General features: G+C 54.2%; 1 protein-coding gene across 1 annotated transcript; it reads right to left on the reverse strand.

Moving 5' to 3' along the window:
- Positions 1-3544: 3544 nt before the first annotated feature.
- Positions 3545-10164, reverse strand: HSD17B7 (hydroxysteroid 17-beta dehydrogenase 7). The gene is made up of 9 exons (XM_058808770.1): positions 10060-10164; positions 9335-9538; positions 9145-9237; positions 8239-8353; positions 7574-7768; positions 6594-6698; positions 5516-5572; positions 4875-4973; positions 3545-4504 (listed from the first exon to the last, which is right to left on the reverse strand). The coding sequence occupies exons 1-9, from the start codon at positions 10077-10079 to the stop codon at positions 4409-4411; spliced, it is 984 nt and encodes a 327-aa protein (XP_058664753.1). The 5' UTR covers positions 10080-10164; the 3' UTR covers positions 3545-4408.
- Positions 10165-11090: the final 926 nt, after the last annotated feature.

Here is an 11090-nt window from a genome sequence, read left to right on the forward strand (position 1 = left end):
CTCCTGTTTGCTGTGCTGGAGGCAGCTGGAAGGGAGAAAGGAATGCACAGCGAGCAGCTCAGCTGCTCTGCCCCAAGGTGAATGTCATCTGCCTGCCCTGCCATCTCCCCTGCTAGCACTTTGGTTTGATACAAACCCTTGCATCTGCAGAGGTGTTCTGGCAGGGCAGCCTGTCCAGGCCCCTCTCGCTGAGCACTGGTGCCAACAATGTTAATTACAGCATCACAGCCCCTCCAAACTCTCCTTGTACACAGGAGCATCGACTGATGAGCTTAACAAGGAATTTACCATTCATTCTGATTCTTCTCATGAGTTATTCCTAAACTCATCCACCAGTTCCCTTTTTGATTTCTCCTCTGAGCAGAGCTCCATCTTTCAAAGCAGTGCTGACAATCTTCCCTGACTCTAGAGGCAGTCTTGGCTCTGGAATTTGCCCATTCTCAGCAAAACCCACCCAGACCCAGGTCCCTCTTGTCTCTTCTCTGCCAGACAGAGAGGTCATGCTGCTGCAGCACCCTCAGAGGGGCTTCTGCTCCCTGCTTCTCACCCAGCCCTTCAGAGCTATGTGTCTCCTCTCCCCACGCTGGGCAGCTCCCAAGACTTTCAACATCCAAGCTGCCATCCACTAAGCCTGGATCTTTCCAAACAGCCTGGCTGTATTATATCCACCTGCATACAGGAACATGCCAGTCCTTGTTGTTCTCTTCCATCCCACTCCCTTCCCTTCCTGGAGAGGTAAAGGTCACCCAGCCACGGGATTTCAGCTCTGACACCAACCTCAAGCCTTCTCCTTCCTTGGCCAGGGCTCAGTTCCCACCCACCCTCTGTTATCCATGCCCTACATAGCTGACAGCCAGTTGAGCTGAAAAGCAATGGGGAGCTCAGGCTGTGCTTGGAGCAAGGCAGTGTGTTTGCTCACAAGGGTGAAAATCCAGTGGCTCAGGATGAGGCACAGCTGTGAGATACCAGATCACACAGCTGATTGTGCAGGGTTTCACAGAGCAACCACAACGAGTTTTCACACTGAAGACCTGCCCTGGAGGTTCTCTGGAAAGCTCCATATCCAAGGCTCACAAAGAGCAAGATCCTGTGTTAGCAGTGATTCATGGCTGCCACTGCCAGCTCTTCGCTATTTTTCTCACCACCCTGCATGCCAGGGCCCTGTGCTCCAGGCAGGACCTGTTCTCATTGCACAGAGCAGTTGGGTCCAGCTGGAAGGGATTGATCTCCATGCACAGGCATGTGCTGGCCAGGAGCAGAGCAGGAGGAGCCGTGCTGCCCTGCAGACTGGCACATGCCCAGCAGTGGCCAGTTCCTCTCACAGCCAGCTGGGGTGGGCAGCCAGCCCCTGGGAGCAGCCAGCACCTGAACCACCCTTGGGGAAATCCCTGTTTCAGGGATCCAGGTCCTACCTGTGCACCTGAGCCACCCTTGGGGAAGTCCCTGTTTCAGGGATCCAGGTCCTACCTGTGCTTTCAGGACAAAAGAAAAAAATGTGGGAAGTTCCCACCCCACAAAACAGTCCCATCCTTTGGCTGCAAAGACGTCCAGCTTCTCACCACATGGAGGAGAGGGGCACAAAGTGAGGTTGAGCACAGCCAAGTCTTTTTCCACAGAAAGGGAGGGACAATGATGCCTGGGGTCACAAAAGCAGGCAGGAGCCCCTGTAGAGAAGCAGGGACCTGTGACAGGCCCGCAGAACAGGGAGCACCTCCTCCCACTGAAGAGACTCCTCTGCAGACCCCTGGGCTGGCTGTGCCTCTCCAGCTCCATGCAGCTCAAAGCTTGTGGGAAATGACAAGTGTATCCCATCTTTCCAGGCCATTCCACTCTCCAGGGCTCAGCACCTTTTGTTCCTCCTTTGTGTCACTCTGAACAGAAGCTGAGCTCAGGTCTCCAGAGGCAAAAAGCACTTGTTCCATCCCATCCCTGCTTTTCCTGTTAAATGTCTAACTTCATCCTACAGGCACACTTGAGATAAAAGGACCTAAAAGGTCCTAGCTCTTGTCATCAACCTCTGCCCATCCAAGAAATTTTCCCCTTTTTTCCAAGCTTTAAGAAAAAAATCCCAACAGAACCAGCAAACCTATAAATCAGAAGACATTTATTCTCCTTAAGTATGCTAGATTATGCAAAGCTACCTCTTCTAGGCTCCCCAAACCTCACTGCACTCAAACCCTAAGCCTGGCAGAGCTGCAGTGCCAGCTGGCACAGGGCAGTACAAGTGAGCAGCTTGGCATAAGAGCCCTGACCCTCCCACTCCCCACTAAGTTGCACTCAGCTCAATTGTGTCAGACTGTTTTTGAGTAACACTTGCTATTCCATTTGTCTCAGCCCAGAGAGAAAATGAGGCAGGGATAACAAATGACTGAGTGCCTCTGCACTGGGGTGGGGGGAACACTAAAGGTGGAGTTGGTGAGTGTTACCTGCTACAGCCCAGGGCAGAAGCACAGCAAACTCAAGGTAGTCATCTAAAACCAGCCAGGGCAATGTGCTTCATCTCCTGCAGAACAGGGAGCCAAGGACTGCTGCAGGATGCTGTGGGGAGGAGAACCAGCCACCAACTCTCCCTGTGGAACAGGGAAGGCACTACTCCACCAGAAATAGAGGGCTTTGGTCCCAGGGCGTTGTAGGACACAGCTGAACAAAGCCACAGAATGCAGATCTGGTGCTGGGACTGGCTTTATTGCATTTAAATAAACACCCACATAAGCACACCCACATAAGCTGTTTCACAGCTCTGAACAGCTCCAGCCACAGCTGAGGGAAGCAGCACCCCACAATGGCCAGCTCCTCATTCTGCTCTACTGCCAGGCAAAACCCAGTGCATTGCTGCCCACACCAGTGCTGCTGGGCTCAGGCCTCACTCAGGGCTGAGCTGGGAGGGTCCCCTCAGCCCAAACTCAACACTGATCCACCTCTGCTGCCAGCACCCTTCTGCTCTGCTCCAAACCAGCGGAGGACGGGAAGAAATTAAAAAATGAAAGCAAGACTCTTTGAATGTGCATCCCTGCAAGGCAAGTCCATGAAGAGCCTGCATTCTCCTGACAGCCAGCTCTGAGCAGGTTTCCTAGCAGCGCCCCTCTCTGTGGCACCCTGGCAGGAGGCAGCAGCCAGGGCAGGCAGCACTCCCACTCCAACAGCACCCAACCCCAGGCAGCCCCAGGGAGGTGCATTAAACCATTAATTAGTGCATTAAGCATTAAGAGTCATTATGTGACACAGCAGGTGAGCAAGCACCAAAAGACATCTCCCAAGAGCCTAAGGCTGGGAAATAGTCTCAGGCTTCCCACAGGTGCTCAGCACACAAAACCACACTGAAGTCTTTAGAAATCACTCATGTCTTTCCTTAGCTAAAGAAGCAAGCCAAAAAGGTGGTTGACAGCTCTTCCGTGGCAGAGAGGCTCCACATTTCCCAGGTATGCACAGATTTACAGCACAAGGCACCAATTAAGTTTTCTGCCAAGCCTCCAAGTCAAAACTAGATGGATATTGGAAGTAAAAACACCACTGCATTAAGGACAACTCAATTTCAGTCGTTTATTCATTACAGCACTTGAAGTTACTTGGTGGCAGGTACTTGCTGAAAGTCTCCAGATAAACAACAGGAAGAATGGTTGGTACAATAGATTTATATTATATAAAAAGAGTTAAATAGATAAAACAACATGGTAACCTCTCACTCTTGCTCTAAACAGAGCAGACTGGCCCTGAATCCAGGTTAACATCATCCTTTCAAGGCAGTCATGGTTAAAACCCTCAAGTGCCCATACCCAGGGGACAGCAAGGCATCTGTCCTCACAGTTGAGGCAGGTGTGTGCTTCTCAGGCCAGCTCTTCAGGAGCTTGGTTTCAGCTGCTGGGCAGACCCTGCCTGCCAGTAAGGTTCAATCTTGTTGAGAAGGTCTGCAGAGGCAGCCCCAGCTTTGGTGAACAAGTGTAAGGCAGCTCTGCTGAAGGTGAGCCTTCAAGTACATCAGGATGAGCCACAGGTGATGTGTCTGAGCCATCTACAAACACCAGCAGAGCCAAGATGCAGGGCAGCACCCCAGACTGCTGCCTTTGCTGCCCTGAGCCAGATGGAAACCACAGGTTCTGAGGCTGCTCCTGAACCACACACAGCTCAGTCATGCTTCTGCAAGACACCACTTTGCAACTGTGTTGGGACAGACTCTGCCTATTCGAGGTCTCCAGTTTTATGCCAAAAGAAAAATCCCATAGCCAAAGGTCTAAGTATTTCTCTTCAGTTTTCACACTTCCATTTTCAGGAACTGTTCACCTTCTGTCGAGAAGGAAGATTGTGTCTGAAGCCATGTTCCTGCAGAGCAGCTGGCAACGCAGGTAGCACCAGAATAAAGAAACCCCAGGTTACTGATACAAGACTCTCACCCCACTGAGACTAGCTTTACTTAATCTAAGAGATCATGGTATTTCTCTAGACTCTGCTCCTCCAGTTCCAACAGCTTCTGGTAAAGTTTCTCGGCAGTGTCTTCATCCACATCCATCTGGAAGGCAAGGAAACAGCACTGTGAGACCATCCCTTGGTGGCAGCCAGTGCACACACCGAGGGCAGCTCTGGGGACAAGCAGGGTGCATTTCCAGACATGCTCTGTCACCAGGGCATAAGCCAGAACATATTTTGGGAAAGTATCATCCCACACTTAACCCGTTCTGATCGTCACTTCCATTGTCTTCCAGACTCCAGCCTAAGCCAGGAGTTACTCTAGGAAGCACTGCAGATAACCCCACATCCCTTCTTGCTACTTAGCACTCAACAAGCATCTTCCTTCCACTCCAGGCACAGGACACCCTTGGCACCAGCCCTCCCATACAAAGCAGATGGCAGAGGCAGCAGGAAGCTCCCTCTCCACTGACCTTGCGAGGCTCCACGTAGCATCTCCCCAGTCCAGAAGTACAGCTGTGGTATTTGACAAGAGCATCCAGGTACTCTGGCTTCTGTTTGAACAGCCACACCTGGAAGAAGAGCACAAAGATGTACAAGTCCAGCACACACTGTCCCAGCCACGCCTGTGGGCAAAGACCTGACTGCCAGCAGACACGGGAGAAGACACCACAGGAGCTCCCACCAAGCAGGGGAAGATGTGATCTGTGAAGTTCTGAGCTGGCTCCCTTCAGATGTGACCTACCTCAGCCAAGAGTAATGGAGGTTTCTGCTACAGCAGTTCAGCATGGCTGCACTTGCTGCCACTGTGTTTGAGAACACGTTGTGCTCCCCATCACCCACCTCCACCCCCTCTGCTGCACATCATTCTCCCTGGTCAGGATGCTTTCCCAAAACCATTTATTTTATGGGACTGGGTGAAGGTCACAGAGCTCCAGGTGGCTGAGCAGCCCTGGGGACAGCTGGCTCCCCACACTCATGCTGTGTGCCATCTGGGGCTCACACACAGCTCCCACCCACCAGCCTCGCTGAGAGGCTCTTTGCTCAAGCCACAAGACCCCAGAAGAGCTACTCAGAAGGAAGCAATGCTAAAATCAAAATGTGAACTACTTACATGAGCTTCTGCTCCATTATAGGGTGTCAGAGTATAAGTTTTGGCAAAAAATCGGATCTGAGGGGAAAAGAAGGACATGGCAGAGTTTGTACTGTGGCCCAAGGTTTGTTGGCAAGCCCTGAGCAGCCCAAACACTCCAGATAATCTACCAAAGGTACAAGTGCTTCTCAAACTGGACAACAGGCAACACTGCACACTGACTAAAGCATCCCTTATCACCACAAACTGCTTTCTGGAGCCCCCCAGCAAGTGTCACTCCATGGTCCCACACAGAGATCACCCAAGGCAGGAGCAACAGGCCACACACACCTTGCAGGTGCCTCCTCTGGAAGGGTCTCAAGGGCAGGAATGGCAGAGGGGATCTGCAGGAGTGCCAGCCTTGGGGACAACTGAGAAGGCACTGCCTCTCTGCTGCCAGGAGAAACATGATCCATCAGGATCAGCTGCTGCAACTGGGGCAGCTTAAGATGAAAGGCCACTCTTGCAGCAAGAGCATCATGGCTCAGAACAGGCAGCCCTCAGGGACAGAACTGCAACAAACCTGGAAAGCTGAAGGCCAGAGGAAGAAAGGCAAGGAAACTTCTGAGGAAGCAGATGGGGAGGCAACAGGGAGCAGGAAGCTTTGCTTTCCATAGGGTTGGAAAGAAAAAAACAACACTGCCTTCTAGAGGAATGGAAAGAACACCACTGGAAAGCAGGTTGTTCTAGAAATGAACAGCATCTCAAAGCACAGGGGCCAAGCTGGGGCCACATCCCAAGCTCTGCTGCCAGCAAGCTGATGGTGTTTCACAATCCCAAGCAGAACTGGCAAAGCTTCCAAGGGGAGCTTTGACAAACACTGCTGTAGCTGAAGGGCTGAACCCTGCTCCTCTGCCAGTGTCCAGCACCAAACCTCCAAACTCAGCTTGGAAACTGGGCCCCAAGATGAGAAGGGCAAGGCTTACACAGGGTCCAGCCTGCCCAGCCCAAGAGAAGGAAGAAATCTACACCAACACAGGCAGCAAGGAGCCAAAGTGTGCTGTATATCACTTGCAGTGATGTGTGTCACAGCCCAAAACCAGCCAGGACATCCACTCACCAACCACATGATGGGCATCAGCAGCTTCCACAGAAAGATAGGCAAAATTCTGTATGTCATATTGGACATAACAAGCCCAGGACAAACAACACTGGAATACAGACCCTGCAGAGAAGAAACAAAGTCAGTGTGCAATTACACCACACTTAAAAGAATGGGTCATGCTGCTTCCCTCCCAGTGCTCCTCAGCCAGAGAGGGTGTGTACAGACATCAGACTTTTTTACTACACTAAGTACCAGAGCAGAGAGCAATTAGATGCGGCGATTTTTAAGAGGTCCAAAGGTTTGTGTTTGATCCATGCCCATTGCAAACCCCCAGGGTAGAAAATGCAGCCTCCTGGTGCAATCTCCATGCAGCTCAGCAGATATCCCAAAAATTACAGCCCAGTCAGACTAAAGACTATCTCTTCTTTAATATGTAAGAGCTCAGCCTTTTGGGACTAAACCATTTTCTCCAGAAGTGTTTGAGAATGGCAAAAGCATTACTGCTGGAGCAGAGCTGCAGCTGCCAGCACAACCCATCACTGCCCCAGGACAGGGAAGGCAGTTGCTTGTACAGCTCCCTGGCTGACCTGAGCAGTAGCACAGAGCCCTCAGCAGAGCCTGCAGCTCCAGGCAGCACTGCCAGAGCAGCCCTGTGCTGATGGACAGGGACACCTGAAAAAAGCAGAGGCTCTTTGCTCTCTAACATCAATTCTGATCTAAGGAGTAGAGCTTGCAAGGTAAGAACTGCTCCCAAAATCTCCCACTTTGGGAAGTTCTTCTGGCAAGAACTCCAGAATCTGGCAATCTCTCTGGCAGATTCCCTACCCCCCACACCACCAGTTCAATCTCAGCCATGTTTAGTTCTTACCTGTGCACTAAGGAATGCATCAGACTGCTATGAGTGAATGAATGCAACTAGGTAACAACAACGTCATGATAATTACAAACAGCAGCAGCTCATTAGATTTCTGCAGCAACACAAACCCCATCATCACCTGGTCATTAAATTTCCTGTTCAGAACCACACTGGTCAGGTCAGTAGCATATTTAGAGGAACTGTATGATTCCTGCCCCTTGGCATGCTGATAGTCAGAGAGGCTGAAGGCAGACTCCCTGGCATTGCTGGAGGAGGTCCAGATGAGTCGTGAGGGCTTCTCGTTGCTGCAGAGCAGAGACTGAAGCTGACGAACCTGGAAAAAGAATCCTTAACTTATTTAACACAGCAGTTTCCCAGGCTCAGGGTATCACTTTACAGCACCTAAGGCTGTGAGCTTCTCTCAGCTTTCCCAGACAGCTTTTCCTAGACTAGCCAAGAGCAGACACTTGTATGAGCAGCTCTCATTCGGCTGGACAGCTCAGTTGAGCACCTCAGAATTTAATACAGCCAAGCCTTAGCATTTATCCTGGATGGAGAGCTACATATGATTGACTTCTGTCTGCTGGCTCACTAGAGTAACCTCAAAATTATATTAACTCTTACAACAAAAGTCACCATTTATTGCTCATTCAAACAAATGTCAAGCCTTTGTCCTGTCATTCTTTATCTGTCAGGCTGCAGCCTCCATCAGCATCTGAACCTGTGAGATCTGTACTGCCCAGACCCATCCCTACCCCACATCAAACATCAGACTGAGGGTTCAATCTTCGTACGAAGCCTCACCAGCATAAAGTGCCCAAAGAGGTTGGTAGCAAACACCTCCTGAAGCCCATCTCCATTCAGCCTGTCCGTCTGGGTCATGATGCCTTCTGCAGTGGTCAGCATGTGGAGCAGCTTCCTGGAAGCCAACAACAGGAGTTAGTGAGGAACACTGCCAGGGGGAATCCACTACTTCCCCACTTGAGCCCTTCAGCAGTACCCTCACCTCACAGGCCCCACACAGCTTTGCTTTCAAGGGCAACATCAAACCATTAACGAAATAGATGGGAAACATCTAGAGAGTATCCCAGGCCCTTTATTTGCAAGTGCCTCAATACTCACTAGACCAGAGAAGTCTTGTCCCTTCCTTCACTTTACCATGGTAAAGTACTGTTAAAAACACCTCCTTCCCTCATTTCACTCTCAGATAACTTCATCAAGCTTCATCATCTAGCCAAGGCCTCGGGCCATGCCTAATGCAGGCAAGGAAAGCAGTGTGGCAGGAGAGCTCAAGAGCCCAGCAGTTCTGTCAGACTCACACACGTCACTGTGCTGCCTACAGAGCAGGGACGCTCACACCAACCATGGCCCTCACAAACTGCTGCGATCCACAGCTTTGAACAAGCCTGCAAAAACCTACCCTGGCATCACAACAAGAGCAAGGAGACCCAGAGTTCAACACAGCAGCATTTCTCAGGCAGTGGCTGCAGACTCTGGGTGACCTCCTGCCCTCCAGCGGGGCTGACACCTGGCAGCAGAGGTGGCTCTGGGTGCCTTGGGCCACCGCAGCACGGCACTCAGCCGGCAAACCCACCCCACAAGGGAGGGCATCCCCAGGGCATCCCACTCTGTCTCGCACCGGAGGGAGGCAGGCTCCTCAGCACGGCACCCCGTGCTGCCCACAGGCGGGGGCTGGAGCAACACTCCTACCCGGTGAGGAGCCCGTGCCAGAGAGCCTTGAAGTTCACGTGCGGGTTGGGCATGATCCCAGCGTTGAGGTAGACAAAGTCCAGGCGCTGAAACCTGCGTGGAGAGAGCACAGGAGCCGGGTCGGAGGGGTCAGGGGTGCCCGGCGGAGCGCAGCGCGGGCGGGGGTGTCCCATGGGGACAGATCCCGTACCTGCAGCGGAGCTCACGGGCGGCCCGCAGGACGGAGGCCAGGTTACCCAGGTCCATCTCCACGGTGGACACCTGGGCAGAGGGGTGGGTGGCCAGGATGAGGTCCCGCGTGGCTTCGCTCTTCTGCTCGTTGCGGCAGGCGATGCAGAGGTGAATACGGCCATCCTCATCCAGCAGCCGCTTGCACAGCGCCAGCCCCACACCGCTGCAACGGCACGGTGTCAGAGAGAGCCGAACCGAACGGAACCCAGCGCAACCCGAGCGGAGCCGAGGCCAGCCCGCCCCTCCCGGCCCTCAGCGCCGCTCACCCGCTCGCACCGGTCACCAGCACCACGCGCTCCATCGCTGCCCCGCACCCGCCGCCCCCGCCCTATAAGCTCTGCGCGCGCCCGGCCCCGCCCCGCCCGGCCCCGCAGCCAATCGGCGGGCGGCAGGGAGGCGGGGCCCGCGCCGCCGGTGGCGTGATGATGAGCAGAGCGCGGGGGGCGGGGCCAGCGGGGCGCGCTCCGTGACCACGCCCCCTGGGGACACGCCCCGCTGCCGGCGGGGGCCGGGCCGGAGCAGGGCATGGACACCGCGGACCCCACAGCTGCCCCCCAGACCCCCCAGCCTGTTATTGAATGCGGGGCCATACCGATGGTGCAGAGTGCCCGGGCCCCGGGAGCTGCAGATGTGCCCCACCTGCCCCAGCCCGCTGAGGCACGGCTGGGATGGGCCACAACGCACCCTGAGCACGGAGCGGCCATCCAGGGGACAGGCAGAGGGACACCAATTCCAGGACACGAACGAGGCCCGTCCTCGTCTCGACACGCTCAGCAGGGATGAGGCATCCATCCTGTGTCGCAGGCAGGAGGAGCACGCGGGAGACCTGCCAGTCTCTGTGGGGCACAGCCACCATCCCTGCCCTCCCCTCGCCCAGGCACAGGGGCCTGCCCCGGCCCTGCTGCTGCACATGGCTGCTGAGCCTCAGAGCATCCTCCCTCCCACCATGGACACACAGCAGCTGGGACACACAGCTAGTGTGGGTCAGCCAGCTGCTCCCTCCATCATCCTGGCTCCAAGTCTCGGGCTGTTACCTGTGTTCCACCCCACATCCCAGGCACACAGTGCAGCTCCAGAGCTCCCCAGCCCCGGGGTGCCCTCGGGGGAGGTGAGCTGAGCTGCCTGCAGAAGTGCCACAAGGAAACCATGCAGCCAGATCACATACCGAGTGTCTCTTCAGCGGGTTGGCCCCTACACATAGGTGCATCTACTGAATATACACATGCCTTAGCCACGGGGTACTGGGAACTGTGCCACACGCGCCTGCTGGGGCTGAGCTAGTGCGTACAAGAGTGTGGAGGGCTCCATGGACCCCCCAAGTCCACAGTTCCTCCTGCCCAGCCACAGGAGGGTCCGAGTTTGGGGCCTGGTGGGTCACCTGCCAGGGCCCATGGCTTTGGCACCTGCCCAGTTTGCTCAGAATGCTGGCAGCTTCGGGAGCACGGACAGGGGCCAGAATGCTGTGGGATGCTCAGGGTGGCAGAGCCCAGCTCAGGGGCTTCAGCTGGACTGTGATCCCAGGCTGAGAGCCAGGAAGAGCTGGAGCGCCCTGCTCCATGCCCGGGCATGGGCAGCAGGCAGCTGCCAATGAAACTCTGCTATACACATTCTTCTCCTGGCAGATGAAGATATGGATTAACTCTGGGGGAGGAGGACCTGGAGATTTCCCCATGGAACTAAAAGGTACTAGCATCCGGCTGCCAGCTGCCATGCAT

The sequence above is a fragment of the Ammospiza caudacuta genome, chromosome 7 (assembly GCF_027887145.1).
Source record: "Ammospiza caudacuta isolate bAmmCau1 chromosome 7, bAmmCau1.pri, whole genome shotgun sequence".
Lineage (NCBI taxonomy): Eukaryota > Metazoa > Chordata > Aves > Passeriformes > Passerellidae > Ammospiza > Ammospiza caudacuta.